General features: G+C 57.1%; 1 protein-coding gene across 1 annotated transcript; it reads right to left on the reverse strand.

Moving 5' to 3' along the window:
- Positions 1-277: 277 nt before the first annotated feature.
- On the reverse strand, positions 278-1,567 carry LOC142089003 (ATP-sensitive inward rectifier potassium channel 12). Its single transcript, XM_075164878.1, has one exon. It carries the CDS (start codon positions 1,565-1,567, stop codon positions 278-280), a length of 1,290 nt encoding a protein of 429 aa, XP_075020979.1.
- Positions 1,568-19,287: the final 17,720 nt, after the last annotated feature.

Raw genomic sequence — 19,287 nt, forward strand, 5'->3', positions numbered from 1 at the left:
TCCTCTCTCCGTCTGTCTGTCCGTCCGTCCGTCCCCCCCAGAGCCGTCGGCCCCGCTGCGGGCGCCGGGCGCGGGAGACGCGCCGTGGCCTGCCGCCGTCCCCTCCTGCAGACCGCTCAGTGGTTATTGCGATGAAACTGAAAACTATGAACGATACTAATTTCTCAAGCATTCCTATGGCACTTGCATTGTTCTGCATAATTTGAGCGGGTTGTAGGGGAAGAGATTAGAGGAGGAAAAAAAATACCCTCGGAAAAGTCAATGGAAGGACCAAGAGTCATATTTCCGACTCCCTCCTGTACGACCGCTGATCCAATGCTATTGTGGCTTGAAGCCTATCGAACTCGTGCCTATTGTCCGGGCTCAGGTCCTCCAAACCCCGGCTGTCATCGTCTTCCTCTTCCTCATCGCGGCTCATGAAGGCCAGCTCGTTCTCGTAGCAGAAGGAGTTGGTGCTGGGCAGCAGGAATTTGTTCTCCACCAAGTCCTTGGCGCTGCAACGGGGGGTGGACGGGACCTCGTAGGTTTTGTGGAAGTGGGAATAGTCTACTTTGTACTGGTTTTTCTCCTCGAACAAGACCGGCTCGAAGCGGTGGCCCCATAGGATCTCACTGGCCAGGTAGGAGCTCCGAGCTTGCGTCGTCATAGCGGTGGCTTCTACCATGCCTTCCAGGATGACCACGATCTCAAAGTCATCTGTCTCCAAGTCCTGGCGGCTGATCCCGAATAAGGGGCTGTCTTCGTTGATCTCGTGGAGAATGGTGATGGGAGACACCAAGAAGATACGGTCCAAGCCTTTATCAAACCCCACGTCGATGTCTATTTGGTCGAGCGGTATGTACTCCCCTTCTTCTGTGATCCTGGGCTTAATTAGCTGAGCTCGTACGTGGGCTTCTACTATGTGGCTTTTCCGGAGGTTCCCAACCCTCCACATCAGGCAGAGTTTTCCATCTCTCATTGCCACTACTGCATTATGGCTGAAAAGTAATGTCTGGGCCCGTTTTTTGGGCCTGGCCATCTTTGCCATTATTGCACCAATCATGAAAGAGTCAATTATACACCCCACGATGGACTGAACCACCACCATGAAGACTGCGAGCGGGCACTCCTCTGTCACGCAGCGGAAGCCGTAACCAATAGTCGTTTGGGTCTCGATGGAGAACAGAAAAGCAGCCACAAAGCCATTGACCTGCAAAACGCAAGGCTTGAAGGTATCGTCTCCACCCGGGTTTTCTAGGTCTCCATGAATGAGTGCAATTAGCCAGAAAATCAGCCCAAACAATAACCAGGACACCAGAAATGCCAGGGAAAAAAGCAAGAGCATATACCTCCAGCGGATGTCAACGCACGTGGTGAACATGTCTGCAATGTACCTCTGTGGCTTGTCATCCATGTTGGTGAACTCCACGTTGCACTGACCGTTCTTCTTTACAAACCTGTTCCTGCATTTCCTCCTGGTGTGGATTTTCCCATTGCCAAAGCCGTTGATACCTGGCATGGTGGTCAACCTCAGCCCGTCTTCCTCGGAGGACACGATGCTGTAAGGGTTGACTCTGCCTGCAGTCATCCCTGAGCCAAGCCCACAGTGAAGATGAAGGGTCTTGCGACTCCCGGCGTTCCCCTGGCCCACCCCTGCCCACCCCCCAAATTCTGTTACGGTGGAAGAGAAGTCCCAAGCTTCCACGTCTTGGCTGCCACGTCACCACGCAGATCCCGTGAGAGGCTCTGCAATGAGAAAACAAAGACATGGCCGTTACCTCTCACGGCAAAGGGACCCGAGGGGGTGTTTGGCCATGGGTCTGATGGGGTGGGTGGCTGCATGTTGAGCGAGGACTCCCCCATGCCCTAACTGCCCCTCCTATGGCTAGGTTGTTCCCAAAAAAACACACAGGAGGAAGGAAGAAGGTCTTGGAGTTTGTTCTTTCGTACTGCAAAGCGAGTGAGCAAACCTTGCTGGGGAGATGCAGCATTTCGGGGAACCCCAACGACACCAGCAGATGAAAAACCTTGGGTAGCACTGGAGTCTCTCCCCTTTGCTTTTCTCACGAGCTCTGCTGTCGGAGCGGGGTCAGGCTGCTGGAGAGGAAAGCAGAGAGGCCAAGCTGCTCTCCTTAGCCCGGAGATATTAATAAAGGTACGCCTGAAAGCAGCTCCATCAGTTCACATTGCCCGTGCCAGATGGACCGCTGCCCAGCACATCGCAGCAGCGGTTGCCCGACCTCCCCAGCACCAGCTCCTCCGGGGTCGAGGGAAACCACAGGGAGATGTGGATTTAACCTCCATTCCCCAGCCCAGGGATGGGAGAGGACACGGCCAACGTGCAGCCGGTTGGAGAAGGCCCAGGGAAGGCACTCGCTCGGGGCAGATATCCCGAGAAGCAACTTTCCCAACACATCCATTGGGACACGGAGCCATCTACGGTCACAGATGGGTTTTGCTGGCCAAGTCTTGCGAAAGGACAACTGCCGCTGGGGAACGGGCAGCTGGTTTGATCCCTTCTGGAGGGCTCAGCTGAGGGTCAGGGACCCACACTCAGCTTCGCCTGGGAGAGAGGTGGGAGCAGCATGGAGACGGGCAAGGTGGCCCAAGTTGGGTGGGCTCCCTGGTGCCTCTGTGATGGCACATGGGGCTGCATCAGGCAGTGGATGGGATTGTGGAGAAGCCACGTGGCACATCCCAAGCACCTCAAAGAGATGGCACTGCAGGAGCGCTCCCCAAACCACCCCCAGCCGCAGCTCGTCCTATTCTTTAGCGACATGGGATGCAACCACCTTGCTGGCAATGAGACCCGCATGGGGTGGTGGGGGAGCGGGTGCAGAGCCCCCCGCGACACCCCATTCCCCCAGTGCAGAGGTGCCCGGCTCGTGCCTAGAGGCACCAGCGAACCTGCCGGGCTGCACGTGCTGTGTCGGGTCCGCTGGCCCGATCGATGCGATCGATTCCTGCAATCAGCTCGAGCACCCAGGGACACGCTGGGACAAGCGCACCCTTTCCATTACACGGTGGCCAGGGCCAGCCCAGCGCCACTGCCGGCAAGCCTTGCCGGGCACAGCCTGCCTGGGGCTGCATCAGCCCGGCTAGCAACGATACGCTGGATTGCCTTTTACAGAAATTCGCCCCAAATCCAGCCTGGGACTTGGGAATCCCCGCAGAATCCCAGCACCACAAGCAGGAGCACTAACAACCTGCCCAAAGCTCCCAGGTGCTGGAGACAGACCCACGCGTGGCACCACCTTATACGCTAAATAACATATTTCCACCTGCTGCAATCCAGGCACATTTTTTGGCATTTTTTATGCCAAAAGCTGATTTTTCAAGCAGCATGGTTATTTGTTGGTGTGTCGGCAGACCGAGCGGTTACTCGCACCCGGCTGGGGCAGTCGGCACGAGATCCCCTCCCTCCTTACAGCCACGGGGAAGAGTAAAATAGGCACGAACAGTTCATATTTACAACCTCATAGTCACTGGAAGTCAAATGAGCCCAAAGTGGCCTTGCAGAGCTGACGTGTCAGGCTGGCTGCAGGCTCCAGCCTGGTCACCCGTCCCCAGTCTTCCTCCTGACCACACTGGCCACATTCATTAAGGCTTTCTCTCCTCCTCTTTTAATAAAATCTGAGCATTTGGAACCAGAAAAGGCTGCTTCTCCATCACCCCTCCGGCTCGCCCCAGGGGAATACGCCGAATGCTTTTGCCACGGGATGAATTTACTGTTGGGGTTTTTTCAATTAATTCTAGATGCATTTGAGAAGTGAACAAAACGCAATGAGCTCCCAGTGACCTGCGAGAGGATTAGCTGGGGTCTGGATTAACTGTGCTGGGAGGGGAGACGTGCCCGGGTGACTGCGGAGGCAGCGGCGCTGCCCTCACCCGGGGGTGACGCTCCCGAGGACCCTGGGGCTCCCCAGTCACCACCACCGCTCCCCTCCGCCGTCCCCCCTTTCCCCTTCCCTCCTTCCTTCCCTCCTTTCCGGCTTTCTCTGTTTCTTCCTTTCCCTATTCCTTCCTTCCTGCTCTTCATCTTTCTTTTTTTTCTTTCTTTTTTTTCTTTTTCTTTTCTTTTCTTTTCTTTTCTCTTCTTTTCTTTTCTTTTCTTTTCTTTTCTTTTCTTTTCTTTTCTTTTCTTTTCCTTTCTTTTCTTTTCTTTTCTTTTCTTTTCTTTTCTTTTCTTTTCTTTTCTTTTCTTTTCTTTTCTTTTCTTTTCTTTTCTTTTCCTTTCCTTTCCTTTCCTTTCCTTTTTTCTTTTCTTTTCTTTTCTTTTTTCTTTTTTCTTTTTTCTTTTTTCTTTTCTTTTCTTTTCTTTTCTTTTCTTTTCTTTTCTTTTCTTTTCTTTTCTTTTCTTTTCTTTTCTCTTCTCTTCTCTTTTCTTCTTTCTACTCTTCTCTTTTTTCTTCTCTTTCTCTTTCTTTTCTTATTTTTTATTTTTCTCTTTCTTTCTTTCCACCTTTCTTCTTCCTTTCTTTATTTTCATTTTATTTTTCTTTTTTTCTTCTTCTATTGCTCTCTTCCTCTTCCTTAATTTCTTTCTTTTTCTCTTTATTTCTTTCTTTTTCTCTTGCTTTCTTCCTTTCTTCTTCTTTCTTTTCTTTCTTTCTTTCTTTCTTTCTTTTCTTTCTTCTCTTCTCTTCCTCTCTCCCTTATTTTTTCTTTCTCTCTCCTTCCTTCCTTCCTTCCTTCCTGCCTCCCTCCCTCCTTTCCCTTTCCTCCCCCTCCTCCCATGTCACACAGGGTTTCACCCTGTCCGAGCACCCCAGGCATCGGGGAACCCCCTGCTGCGGGGGGATGCCAGGACAGACTGAGGGGCTGACGCTGCCGCGGGGCCAGGGCAGCTCTCGTGACACAGCCCACGTCCCACGTGGGACCCCACATTCACCAGGGCCACGGGACCGAGTCCTCCCCAAAGTTCTTGGGGGGACAAACCCCCCCCGGCCCAGGCCGGCAGCGGCAGCATGGGGAGACGGCAGCTAAATAAAGGCGAGCAAAGTGGATCTGTCGGAGCAGGCGGCCGCCTGCGGCTGGTACTTTATTTAGCACAGTTTTGTTTGGAAATACGCTTTCTCGAGTTCGCTGAAAGCTGAATTTCTGGTTTGGTTTTAATTTGAAGGCTGGAGCCCCACGCTGCCGCTGCGGGAGGCTCGGGCTGGGAGAGGGCTCGTGTGAACGCGTGGAAACCCAGGGCTGGACAGGCTCTGCCGCCGGCGCCGGCTGGGGACCGCGGCCCCACGGTCACCCTGCGCTTCCTTGGGTCACGAGTGCCACCCTCCACCATCACCCCAGCATCTCCCCACCACCAGAGCTGCCCCAGGGTGCTGGCAGAGGAGTTATGGGAGATTACATCCCCCTTGCCACCCCCTTCCCAGGAGTTTCGCACCCCTGACCATCACAATTTTACCCCCTGGGAACAAACTCAAAACTTCCCCTAATGCCCAGAGCCCCTTAATCCCATTGCCAGCCCCAGCTTCGGTGCAGACAAACTGGTGCTGGGTGTCGGGCAGGACCGGGACCATCCCCTGCCGCTTGTGCCACGCGTCTTACGCAGCACTAATAGCGTTAACACGTAGGAAACAAAACAGACCCATAATATTAATAGCGGGAAGGAACGGCCCACAGCTCCCCGCGGGCTCTGAACGCAGCGACGCCTTGGACTACCCCAGCTAATGAGCTGACATTAGAGGCAACGACTCCTGCCACTAAACTGCAGCAACCAAACTCCCACCGCGGAGCAGTTTCCCGCAGAGAATCCAAGTGTCTCCAGCAATCTGCCAACTGCATGGCTAATTTTATTTATTTTTTTTTTTTTAAAAGGGAGTTAAATGTTACAACAATATTCTGAACAGTCAGCGCACCAGGAAAGTGCGTTGAGTGCCAGGGAGGTCATTAGTTAGAGCCGGCTGAATATGTCGATGTGATTTATCGTCACACCTTTCCTTGCAAATCTGGAGGGGATGCGTTTTGGGAACGGGGAGGTAGCGACCGGGCTGCCATCCCCCTCCTGCATCCTCCCAGCATGGATTTTCTCCCAGCTTACGGAGGTGTGCGGGGAACCGGGCTGCGTTTGGGTTGGATCGACCCGGGTGGGAATTTGGAGGAGCCAAGCAGAGGCATGCGGGTCCCCTGGCAGGAGAGGTGACCGTCCAAGAGGGGACAGCACGAGGAGGTCACGCTCGGTGCTGCTGCCTGCCCTGTGCCGGGAGATAACGCTGCTATCTCCCGCAGCGATGCCCTTCATGCCCCAGCAGCGGGACGGCAATGTCAGCGGAGAGGAGGGAGCTCTGCTCCCGGCACGGGGCTGCGGCCATGCCGGCACAGCCAAGGGTGCCCAAAATGCTCCTGCTCACTCCGTCCCAAGGGAGCGACGCGGCACGCTGAGCACCCTCAAAATGGGGAGCAGCAGAGTTGGGGCCCCCCCCAGCTGAGACGCAAAGCAGGGAGCCTGCAGCCGGCCCCCAGCCAAGTGCATCCCCACCGTGCTGGGGCAATGCTGCTGCCTGAATCGCTCCCTCCTCCGACACCCTGTCTTTGGGCCAATAAATTAAGGCTTGACATGGGCAGGCCATGTCCTGATGAATCCGGAGGATAAATGACCCCCTGCTTCCTCTCTGCTGCCAGGGAGGACAGGCAAGTAGGTCCCCCCACAGTGCATTCCTAATGAGAAAATACTGCTCTGTTTTGGCAAGGACATGGGTAGAAAAAAGCCACAGGCATGCACCCCTCCGCTGGACCCCCCCAAACCCCCCTAGTGTCAGCGAGCAGCCGAGACATCGCTGTCTGCAAGCCTTGACGGTGCACACAGGAGGGAAACTGAGGCATGGGGGACAAGGAAGGCCCTTGGCAGCGAGACCAGAGGTGACGGCATGCCTGGAGAGGTGCTGGCTCATCCCCGTCCCCCTGAGCCACGTGCAGATGCCACCGCGGGCACGGGAGGAGAAAAGGGGCCACGTGCAGTGCTCGGCACCGCCGGGGCCAGGTGGCTTGTGCTTAAGCACCCTAAAAGTCCTGCTAAATGTGTCCTGGATCAGAGGAGATCCTGGGAAAGATCCCTTCGGAGGCTGCACTGAGCAGCACCGCAGGTCCCCAACTCCATGGCATGACGGGGGGACCGAGCATCCCGGTCCGGCTGCCTCCGTGTCTGTTCCAGCCCCGGCACCCAGCCCTGCTCCGGCACCCACATGCCGCGGTGGCGGGACCCCGGGGCTGTACGTCTGCCCCCGCCACCCCCCGCTGCTGCTGGGTGATGTTCCCCCCTGCCTGGCTGCAGCACGGGGGGGGTCGGGAAACGCCGCAGCGCCCACAGTCCCCCCAGCCCGCAGCCAGCCCTGCCGCCCTGCCAGGTCCTGAAATCCCATCTCTCTCACCCGGGAAATGCCGGCTGTTTGTCTGTCCGCTCACATCCTTGCAGCCGGACAGCAGGACATGGGTGAGGGAAAAGGGGGGCCAAAGGCCTTGGCAGGGTCAATCCACACCGGGAGCTGCCAAAAGACACCCCAAAACCCCAAGGGATGCAGCCAAACTGCCCTACCCCTGCAACACCCTTACCCAAACCTCTGGGGTACCCGCAGCCCCCCGCGGCCCCCCGCAGCCAGGCCTGGCAGCCCCGGCTCAGTATTAATAACCTGGCAAATCGCCCCGGGAAGGGGCAGAGCCCCGGCCCCCACCCTCGGCAGGGGGGGCTCCAGCCGGACCCCGGGAGGAGGGGGTCAGCCCTTACCTGGCGCGCGCCCGGGGGGGTCTCCCCAGCGCTCCCCGGCCATGGCTGCGGGGCGCAGGGTGCCCCGTGGCCCTGCTGCAGCCCAGGCGAGAGACAGAGACTTTTAATTGAATTTCTAGATTATCCTGGGGGAGAAGTTGTAATCTCCTTAAATCCAACCTCTGGTCGAGTCCCATAACCTACTGTCCTGCGCCGGGGAGGGGATTTAGCAAGGGGGAGGGGAGGGTTCCCAGCCTGCTGATGCCCCGGACCCCGCGCCCCACAGGATTTGTCCCACAGGACGTCAGAGATCTGTTCCCGGCAGCCCCGCGGCCCCGGGAATTAAGGATCTGCAGTGGCGATGCCCTGTCCCCTCTCCCCATGTCCTGCCGCGGTGACTGGGGTGTCCCGGGAGCCTCCTGGAGCTGGTGGGGCTGGGGCACTGGTGATGGAGAGGTCTGGTGCTGGGTGGAGGAAGGCAGCTGGCTACGGGGTCAGTGGGGTGTTTGGAGGGTGAAGATGAGCCCCCCTGGGTGGGACTCGTGGCTGGGAGGTGTCTGGGGCTTTGAATTGAAATGTCACCCAGTCTGGCTGTGCCAGGGAGCCAGTGGGTTGTGCGAGTCCCCAGGCAAGTCCCCTTCCCCGCCTGGGCTGCGGTGGGTGCCTCCTGCCCGAAAAGCCCCATCCCTGGACCTCATGGGCCAGAGGGTGTTTTCAGATGGGTGACCTTGGGGTGTCTCTGCGCCCGCCCCGTGCGCTCTCCTCCATCACATGGCCCTGGTCGCTCCTGCGTGCTCCCAAATCTGGATACGTGCTGGGCTCCAGCCCCAAACCATCCCAGGGACAAATGCCAGCGATGGGGCTGTGGGCAGACGATGGCAGAGCCAAAATCAGCCAGCCGCGCTCCTGCCTGCCCTGCACCCCAGTTGTGCCATCGCCGGGGCCTCTGCAGGGACTTGGGTTCCCATCGGGAACGGCGGGTTCCCATCCGGCACATGCCACAGAGGCTCGGGGGGAAAGCAGCAACCCTGTCCCAGCCCAGGGGGATCGTCCAGCTGCTAAAAAGCACCGTGGGAAGAAAGGGAAAAGCGGGACCGAAAGGGCAAATGTCTTCAAGCAGATTTTATCGCCAAGATGGGTCAAGGGCTGAAGCACCGAGGGGCTCCCACGCCGCAGGTAGCACCGGGGCAGTGCTCGGCAGCATCCCTGGGGTATCACAGGCATGAATTATTTTAAGAGCCCTCTCATGGAGGGATTGCTGCCTACGCCTTAGGGTTAGAGGCAGAAGATGATGGATCTGGACCCCGTTCAGCCCCAGCTTGCCCGCGGCAGGACTAATCCTGCATCTCCCTCTTGCCCAGCTCCCATCAATGTCCCTTTCCTAAATCCCAGGCAGGTTTTCCCATGGAGCTCCGCTCTCACCCAATGCAAACCCCGCTCCAGGAGCCGTGTCTCCCGCTCAAGGGAAATCGCGTGTGTGGGCAGAGCCCGTAGCCGGGAAATGTTTATCCTGGAAGCGCGACGTGCGGCAGGTTGGGAGCGATGGGGCTGCCAGCCGGAGCCGATGGAGCCGTGAGCTGTGGGGAGAGCGACGCCGAGCGCCTCGGCACCGGCTGCAGCCGTACGACTGTAGCCGGTGCCGAGGCGCTCGGCGTCGCTCTCCCCACAGCGGTGTTTCGGTTGGGAATCGGCACGGAGAAGAGCGGGATGAGTATGAAAGCCAGCTCGGGATGCACAGGTCCCTTCCAGCAAGAGGAGATGGGATGTAAGCAAGACTGAACCATCAACCGCTCATCAGCATCCTCCACTCTTTTTTGGGCTTAAAACCCATGGTTATTCCTGTTCCATCTAATCATTTGCAATTGTTCAACTCTCAGTGAGAAATACAACCCGTATCCCACTATTCCGGGCAATTTTCCTGGCTCCTTGGCCATGCTGGAGTAAAGTTGCCATTTCCACCCCAGAAGCAGCTGCATTTCCAGCGCCCTTTGGCATCACCGTGGGTTAAGGTGTTGGCAGAGCCCTAAACTTGACTTTTAACCCCAGGAGGAAGGAGATGGGGAGGAAGGACATGCCATGCTCGGGCAGAGCCGCCCTCCTGGCCCTACTTACCCCGCGATCGCAGCGAGAGCCGCAGATGCTGAGCCCGATGCCGGTGGCCGAGCGAGCGAGCGAGCGACGGGGACTTTGCGAGGCAGCACGCCGCCGTCCTGGCTAATTGCTCCCGAGCTCAGATTACAGCCTCTCCTCTTCCCTACATGTACAGGAGCTGGCACCTTGGCTGCGGCCGTGGGGAGCCACCGCCAGCGAGGGGGACATCCACCGTCCGTGGTATTTCTAAAGGATAGGGAGTGAAATTGCGGTCATGGCAGTATAGGAAGCCCAAGATGCCTTAGTGGTCTCAGGCAACTGGAGGAGAAGCAGCTCGAAGGGGATTTCAGAGATTTTGGGGATGCAAAGGACCAGCCAGAAGGTCCATTCAAACCTGAAGGATCAGACACTAGACCAGAGCAAGACAGTCGGTGGTCCGAGGCAAGACCTTGGTTCTTTGATCTTGCCATTTAATGACGGCCATGACCCAAAACCCATCTTCAAGCATTTCCCAAGGGAGGAAGAAAAATCCCCCTCCTTTTCTGTTGGGGATGACAAACCCCCCTGGCACACACGTGATGCTGCCCAACATCTTCAAGACTAAAGAGGCCTTGGCACTGCTTTGCTGCTACTAGTTTTCCTCCAGCTCATGGCTCTGCATGCACTAGTTCAAGAGTTTCGGTATCTTTTAAATCCTCCGAGGGCTCCCTTTAACGCTCTTGTTCCTCGGGCTGAGCCTGGTTGGAGATCTCCTTCCCCAGGGCTACCAGGTTTCTGGCCGTGGGTTTCTGCCCTTTCCACTCTGCCCCGATGTCACCGGGGAGCCGGACACCCCCAGACTGCAGATGTGACCCCAAACCCAAGTAGCTGCAGAGGCAGCAAAGGCAGGGCAGGGTATTTTGGGGACCATCTTTATCTGCTGCAGTGAAGATTTAGCACAGTTGTTGTGTAACGCCGGGGGGGCTTGCTGCTCCCCGTCCCCTCTCGCCGTCAGGGATCAGCAGCTCAATTAATCCTCCCTCATTCCCTGCCCAGCCCTGGCAGCAAGAAGTCAAATCTCTGCCCGACGTCGGTATCCACCACCCCACCGCCATCGCCCAAAGCACCCCCCTCATCTGGGAAGCCCTGCTCAAACAGGGGTGGCCGTGAAGGTACCCACTGGGCAGACGTGGAAGTCCCTAAAATAACTCCCTTCTCATTATTTCTGGGCCCCAGCCTTGGGCGCTGTCGTGCATCGCTCCATTAAGGGGCCCTGCAGCTGCAGACCCTGCGGGCAGAGACCTGGGCATCTAAAAGGTTGGCTTTAAAGCAACGAGGTTCGGCGCACGCCCGGCTGCGTTGCCTCCTCTGCTGCTTTGCGCAGCCCAGCTCACTGATGGGTGGCTCGCTCAGGCACGCACTGCAGGATCACAAAAGCAATAAAGTAGAAGCCAGGAATTCCTTTTTTTTTTTTTTCTTTTTGGCTAGCCCTAAAAAAACAACCCCCACGTGTGTTCCTGGGCAACCCTACAATAAACAAAGTGAGTGCAAAGCCCGGTGTTGGCGAGCCCGGGCACTGCTGTGCGTCCACACGCAGCTTGACAAGGAGCAGGGCACTGTTTCTTGAGCAAGAAAACCCAAAACACCAGCAAGGGAAGATTTCGGGGGACAAAGGCGATGGCATGCTGCTGCCAGCCACAACAGCCGACCTAACCCTCGGGGTCTGGGTCCGCGCACCAGCATCCCTTGGAGGTGTAAAGCCAGACATCACGCAGCATGCCGGCACCTTGTGGGGGGGCAATGGGCGGGCACGGAGCAAAGGTGCCCTGCGGCTGGGGCAGCGGCCAGGTCTGGTGGCACTGGGGAGGGTGGGACACGGTGACATGCTCCCGGTGAAGAGCCGCACGGAGAGTTACACAACGCCGCCCCGGCCGCCCTTGGCTGCGTGCGCCGTGCACGCTCCTATCGACACGGCCCCGGCCGCCCTCCAACATCCCCGCGGGGAGATAACTTTGCAAGTGGCATAAATGCAAGCGCATGTGAGCGGGGAGGGGGCCCTGCTCCGGCCCCCCCACAAGCCCCAGACCTCCCGTAGCGGTCACCAGCGACGCTCGGGACTCGCCAGCATCCCACTGTCCTCTGGCTCGGCCGTGCCGATGGCGGGGGGGGGTCGGGAGGGCTGTGACGGTGCTGTGCGGAGTGGGGGGAACAGGGTGAGCACCCACCACCAGCACCCTGCCAGGTCATCACAGCGGCTAAAGCACCGCATGGCCCCGACGCAGGGATTTTTAGGACATGAAGGACCAGCCAGAAGGATGCAACAAATTCAAACCTGGGGGATGTGACACCAGATTAGAGCAAGGCAGTCGGTGGCCGCAGGCAAGGTCGTGGTTTTTTGAACTTGCCGTTTAATGACGGCCATGACCCAAAAAGCACCTTCAAGCCTTTTCCAGGGGAAGAAAAAAAATCACCCTCCTTTTCCGTTGGGGATAATAAACACTTGCTGGTCTCACCGGTGCTCACACCGGCAGCAAGGAGCCCTCCCCTTAGCATGGCAGCAGGGTGCAGCAGGGATGCTTTTGTCCATAGAGAGGGGGAAACTGAGGCACGGCAGCTGGATGGGCCCGAGCACGAGGATCAGCTGCAGCCCATGTCATCGCCTTCCCCCCAGCCTGGCCTGGCCTGAGTTGGAGGTATTTATAAAGCCGATAAGGGAGCAGAAAGAATTTTCCAAACGCCGAAGTTACATAACCTCTCCTCACCCTCCATGGATGTCGTCTGTAATTACAGGCTCGGTGGGGCGGGGAGGCCTCTGTGGCGGGGGGCACCACCGCTGGTGTCACCCTAAACGGGCTTCACCCTCCTCCCCCTCACGGCGTGGGTCCCCAGGGCCAGGCACCAGCCCGTGCCATCGCGTGGCCCCGGTGAGACCCCATCCCTGGGGGACCCTGGTGGCATCACGGCCGGTCCCCCCACCCTGTGTGGGGGAGCCCAGGTTTTTGGCTGGGCTCAGGGTGGCTGATCCCCCCATCCGCACCGGCTGCTCCCGGGGTGCGCACACCCCTCCAGCCCATCCTGGCACGCGCTGGATGTCAAAGCAGATGACAGCCCGAACGCGGCTGACATTGCCATGGTGACTATCAAACGCTGCTGGGAGGACTCGTGCGGAGATGCTGCACCAGCACCTGCCCCCACAAAGCGCTGACCTCCCCCCAGCGACTGCGGGTCCCCCCTGCCCTCCACCAGCCCCATCTCCATCACTTTTTGCCCCATTGCACCCACAGGCAGCTTCCAAAACCTCCTTCATCAACCTCACAGCTGCCTCCAACTCCACCAGCTGTGCCTCAGTTTCCCCAGCCCTGCACTTGCCACCCAGGGCGGGGGGGGAGAGTGTCCCCTCCCCGGGATATTTTTCTCTCGCTCAACTTCGGCCAAGGCGGCGGAGTTGGAGGGATGCTGAGCGAAGGCTCCGTCGCTGTGGCAACCCGCCGTGGCCGTCTCCAGGCGACCGCCCAGGGATGCTGCAGAGCCGCTCAGGAGGCAGAGTGAGAGGGACCAGGGCGGTGGGGGGGGGGGAAGGAGGTATCCATAGGGATGCCACCCCCCCCCCCCCACTCCTCTACCAAAACCATAGCCTAGATTGTTGCAATGGGGTGTAAAAACACCCCGAAAACGACCATCGATTTGACTCAGGCAACCAGCTGAGCACTGACAATCTCGTGGCACCCCAGGCTGGCTGGCAGCGATGCCAGCAGGATGCTCCCGGGCAGGTGCGGGGCCCACTGTTTTCAGGGACACCTGCAGGGCTGTGGAAATAATTGCTGGTAATAAGCCCGTTAGCCTCTTAACCCTCATTAAGCAGCTTAGGGGGGACACGCACCATTATACGCAAACCTGGAGGTGGTGAAGGCCCTTGTCAGGGCAAAGGGGTGTTACTGCTGGGGACGGGATTTCAGCGGGTGCTGGGGGGGTGTCGCGGGGGGACACGGCTCCATCCCTCCCCCCGGCAAACTCCTCTCCTGCATCCAGCCCCCACTGTTGCTCTTTGCCAGCCGGGACCATCGGCAGCTCCCAGCAGCGCTGAGCAGCGGGCAGGGATGGTGATGACGGGCCGTCACACCCGTGTGACGAGTGTGGGAGGTCTCAGCCGCAGTCACGCCGGCGGGGGGAGTGGGGTGGTTGACAGCGCGGGGCAACAGCCCAGCCAGCGCCCAACACCACGGCTGGGGAACGGAGCGGGACGTTTCTAATCGCTCCAATTGGAAAAGGTCCCATTTTTACATTTGCTAAATTAAGGGTTGTCACTGTCTGATGCCAAGCCCAGACTCCCTCGGAAATTTCAGCTAATGACAGCAAAGAAAACGAGCTGAAACCAGAGCACAAGCGCTCCCACGTTATCCAGCCGCACCAGCCCTGACCAGCCATGACCGTGGCAGGGTTTAGATGGCAGCTTGCAAAGCACCAACCATCCCAAAGATCTCAATTTTTTGCCCTAAAATTCAACTGTTCCCACTCTGCTCGGTCCGAAAGTGCATTGCTGGCACCCAGGCTGGGTTGGGCTGCTGTGGTGGGGTCCCCGGTGAGACCCCCCAGCCTCCTCCAGCTTCCCAAAGGGCAAATATCTCCCTTTTTTATGGCTACAGCTGCTCTAGGCAATGGGGTTTCGACCAGCACGAGGTGAAAGGGGGGTGTAGGACATCCACTCACTCCCCACGGTGCCGGAGAGCAGAGTGGCGAGTGCGATGTCCGGATTTCTCCAGATCTGGTGATTCCTACAACCGGCTCCGTCCTGCCCGGCCCCGCGCGGGTGGGCAGTGGGGTCCCGGCAGAGCACCGGGGCCGCCGGCTGCCGCACGGCCCCTTCGCCGCCCCTCTCCCCGATGGAAATACCTGGGCTCAGGCGAGGGTTTCAGTCCCCGGCGCTCTCCGGGCTCCGCTGGGGCGTTTTTGTGCTGCAGCTGAGCAAAACCACAGGGTGGTGGTTTGGGTTGTTTTTTTTTTTTTTTTTCCTTTTATAATTTTCTCTGCGAGATAAAATTAAACAAACAAGCCCTTCTGGGAGCAGTGCGAGGAAGGGAGCCTGCTTTCCTACAGATGTGCATGTCCTCAGTGATTACAACCGCCGAATTAAGCTTTCCCTGTGGCTGGGACATTTGCACAATCCCCCCTCCTTCGCCTCCTGCGGTTTTGCTGGTAGGAGACCGGCTCGCTCTGCAGCCTCCCTCCCCATGAGGTCATTACCCAAACACCTATTTTTCACAAAAGCATCGAGAACGGGGTTTTTTTTCCTGACCTCACCATCTCTCCATCAAATTAGAGCGGTCTCGAGCGCGAGGCTGGGAGCTCTCGGCAAAGCGGCACGCACTGGCGGAGTAGGATAGAATACGATAGAATAGAATAGGGTAGGATAGGACAGGACAGGATAAGATAGGATAGGATAGGATAGGATAGGATAGGATAGGATAGGATAGGATAGGATAGGATGCAGCCAGGCATCTCCGAGGGGATGGGGCTGCAGCGGAGGGGGAATGTTGTGGGTCAGGAGCGGAGAGGGGGTTCCCGGCTGCCCTCTGAGCCCCGGCTGCAGCCCCCAAACCAAAAAGGAATGGCCGTGGCACAAAGACTTGCAAACACACCTAAACTTTCCAGCTTCGTCTGATTTGGGAGCCAGCGCAGAAGCCGTTGCCATAGCTTTGCAGACCACCGGTGGGTTTTGTAGCGCAATCTGGACCACAGATCTATGCAAATCCCCAAGGCAGAAGTCTTTATGGAGGCATATGACAACCGAAAAAGAATAGCGCTCAGTGCTCTACTCCCACACGCCACCCCCCAACTTCACCATCATTTAAATCAGTCTTAAGTTGGAAGAATTCAAATCAACACTGTCGTCACAGAGCCAAGCAGAGAGGTGACACAACTTGGATGCTGCCAGGGAAATTGCCCCCTTGAGACTCCAAACCCATCAGCCCATCACTTTTTGAAGCCCCATCGAGGAAAACAAATGAACTGGCAACCCGCTGCCCCCAGCCCTCCATCCCCTTCGGCCAGGACTGCCGGAGAGATTTCCCACCAGCCTTCCCCCTGGGATCAACGGGGGAAAGAGGGAGGGGAGAAAAAAATATCCAAGACATGCTGCTGAGGCTGGAGAACCACAGTTGGAAAAGAAATCAAAGCTTCCAAAGAGAGAGATGCCAAGGAGATATGTTGTTCCCAAGAGAAACAGGACATTCCTCTCCAAGGGGGAGGAAGGGAGGAGGAAGGCTCGTACCACCTCTTTCAGCTCCCCGGCATAGGTGCTCAGGGGCTTCTGTGCACGGCAGCCTGCTCGGGCAGCTTGTCCCCGCTGTGCAATGCTGCAGACACAGATGGCATCGCAGCTACTGACTTTTTTTTTGTTGTGGGGTTTTTTTTTTAATTTTTTTTTTACCCTAAAAGCACGTTTTCAATTTGGGGGAAAGGTTGCTGGGTTCTGCCAACAGCCAGGCAGATGCAGAGCCGCTCTTCGGGCTCCCCGAGACCTCCCTGCTTTGCTGCACCACACTCCCGGACCCTCTGTGGTCTCAGGGAATGAGGTTTGGCATCTGCAAACTCCTCGGGGCTCTTATGGGAGTCACATAGGGAAGGAGCTGGGGGAAAACAGATACTTTGCTATTGCCAGAAATGCCAAAATCGCATCCCAGTCCAGTCCAGAGGATAAAGGATCAGCAGTTTAGATTTTCCTCGCAAAACATTTTTGGGTTGCCCAAGCAATGAGATTGAGCTGGAAGCAAGCGGGGGGGATCATTTCAGTGCTCTCCCGGCTGTTCCCCTGAAAGCACCCAATTTGGCTAGTTCAGCATAATTTCTGCAGCAAATTGTTCTTGCAGGAAGCTTTATACCTGTGCCCTTGGGCAAAGCCCTGACAGCATCCTTTGCTGAGAACAAGCTACCTGCCTCCTCAAGGCAGCACCTGGGGAAGTAGGATGGAGAAGAGGATGGGGAGCAGAGCTGGCCCAGCTATAAATAACCCCATGGAAAGGAAACAGGAGAAAAAGCAGCAAAGAAAAACCAATAAAACCAGGGAGATGGGTTTGGCTACAGGGACTTGGTGCAAATAGCTCCTCATGCTCCGTGTGATGCTGCAGAATCGGGCACAAAAGAAAATGGGATCCGTCACAGCTCAACGGAGCAGGATCCAACCCGGCCATCGCCTTTCTATGAGCAGCCCATCGAACCGACCCAGCGCTCTGGGCGGGATGTGCGGTATGCAACGCATAGTTTGTGGTAAGACCTCATCCACTCTGCTTCATTAAAAAAGATAAAGATGAGAAAGAGGAGAGTTAAATTAAGGAGAGTTAAATTAAGGCGCCCATTGGACCATGCCAGTGCAGGACTGGCCTGGCTCCTGGTGTCACCGGCACTGAACACCCAGCGATCCCATCCCTGAAAGCGCCAGCAAGCTGTGAAATAGCCTGTGTTTAAGGCAATCGTTATTTGCAATCTGTGATCCCGGAGAAAAAGGCAGAAAAAGCAACTTCTCATTTTTACCAATAAAAGGGGAATTGCAGAGGCTCAGCAAGCGTGGTGGCCAGCAGGTCACAACCAGCAGCGCTGGAGTGATTCATCCTAAACGAGCTAGATTTATTCAAACTAGCCCAGAATAAGGCAGGGAAAACAGCCCAGAGTTTGCCCTGCTGATGCCTGCCAGATATTAGCCCACGGAAGCGATGGGTTCAGCGGAGAGGAGGCAGAGCGGGCTCATCCCACCGCTGCTTTCCCCACCGCCTCCAGAAAAATGAATGGAAAGCTTCAATCCCAGCTCCCGCATCTGGATACTGCACCAAAATGCATTAAAGAGGGTTTATTTGTTATCTCTTTTCTCAGCCCATCTTCCCGGAGCACATTGGTCCCTGTCCCCAAAGGCTGTCGGAGGAGCCGGGGACCGGGCACCGCTCCGCAGCATCCACAGGACTCGTTTTCCCCAGAAAATCGTCCGAGTTGCTTCAGTTATCCTTGCGTGTAACTTATTATTAAAGCTGAGCAAATAATTCAGGGCAAAAGCTCCAGGAACAATGTTTCGCCTTTTCATTTTCTGCTCTCAAACTGTCTGCAATTTTCCCAGCACTCGGGGATGATTTAAAGACCTGTCTCCGGCCGGGAGCGCCTTGCTGCGACGGCGGCTGCGAGTGTTTGATGGCCCGAATTTCACGTGTGCAGATGAGGACACACCGGACACCTAAGGATGGATGAGTCTTTCCCGGTACCCTAATTAGACAAGCAGCATTTGCAAGTGGGTTTTTGAGTGGTGTTCTGTGTTTGAGACCTGCAAACACTTCATGCAGAGTTAACGACTGCCTGTTCGTTAGGCAAAGCTCGACGAGTGCTTTGCTTTATGGCCTTATCATTTTTCCAGCCGATGGTACCAGCCCAGACACAAGATTTCCACGAAGCACCTCATTCCCAGCCCCTCTTTGCCCCCCAAAATATCACTAAGGACACGGGAAAGACGCGGGCAGAGCTGCGGGGCCGTCGGGCCGCGACGGCTCTGACCTTCCAGCGCCGCAGCCATCCCAGGCATTCGCTTCCTCATTAGCGGAAAGGTTAGGGAGAACGGATCGGCTCTGTGCAAACTCCCCGTGGTGCTCGCGTGACGCAGGCTGGCAAAGGCACCTCGCCCCAATGCTCGGGCAAGCGCCAGCCGAAAAAAAAGCAGTGAGGGGAGAGCCACGCTCCCGGCTTCCGATGCAGGGGTGCCCAAATCAGAGGTCCCCATACTTGAAGTAAGAGCCTGTCCCCCTCCACCCTGTCCGTCTGTCCCTGGGAATCCCATGCTGGGGTAAAGCAGGGTCCGTCCTCGAGGCCATGCGAACTCCCTACTCTAAGCGATGTCCCCGACTCCCTTCCCAGAGGACAAGGGCTGGTGTCACCCGCTGCTGTGACCCCAGACACTCATTGGGGATGCTGAAGGGGCTGAGAAAGGGACCCCCCCGCCGCAGGTGGAGCACGAGAGTGGCATCGAGGGAAACCACGTCCCATTCGGGGACCGTCAGCCCAGCCCTGGGGAAAGGAACGGCTCCCAGGTTTGGGCAGGGCAGCCGCTGCCGCCCGGTTTGTTTGCTTTCGGGACGGAGCAAACCAATGACATTAACCTCCGGCTGTAAAGACCCCCCGGAGCAGCTCCTGCGTGGGACAGAAAGGAGCCCTTTAATGCCCTCCAGCACCCGAAAGGGGCTGGGGCCACTCTCGGGGCCATCCCAGGTGACCGAGCCTGCGGCTCCATTAGTCCCTGCTGGAAACCCCTCTCCAGCTGACACGGCTTTCTCCTCCCATTGCGTAATTGCACTTTGTCGAGCAAACCCAGCCGCCGGCGATGCATTTTCTCCAGCATCACTGCTCTCCCACAACATTTTCCTTATTCTTTTCACTCGCTCCGGACAGTCACCAAAGCACCCGGAGAGGGAAAGAGAGACAAACCCAACGCTCGTCCCACCCATAAAGCAAAACCTAAGATGAAAAAAGGGGGAAAGAAAAGCAGAGAGTGGTGTCAGGTGCCT

This window comes from Calonectris borealis, chromosome 16, assembly GCF_964195595.1.
Source record: "Calonectris borealis chromosome 16, bCalBor7.hap1.2, whole genome shotgun sequence".
Taxonomy (NCBI): domain Eukaryota; kingdom Metazoa; phylum Chordata; class Aves; order Procellariiformes; family Procellariidae; genus Calonectris; species Calonectris borealis.

Excerpts from the sequence above, each read along its gene's own strand:
- LOC142089003 (XM_075164878.1), bottom strand. The coding sequence starts at position 1,567 with ATGACTGCAGGCAGAGTCAACCCTTACAGCATCGTGTCCTCCGAGGAA.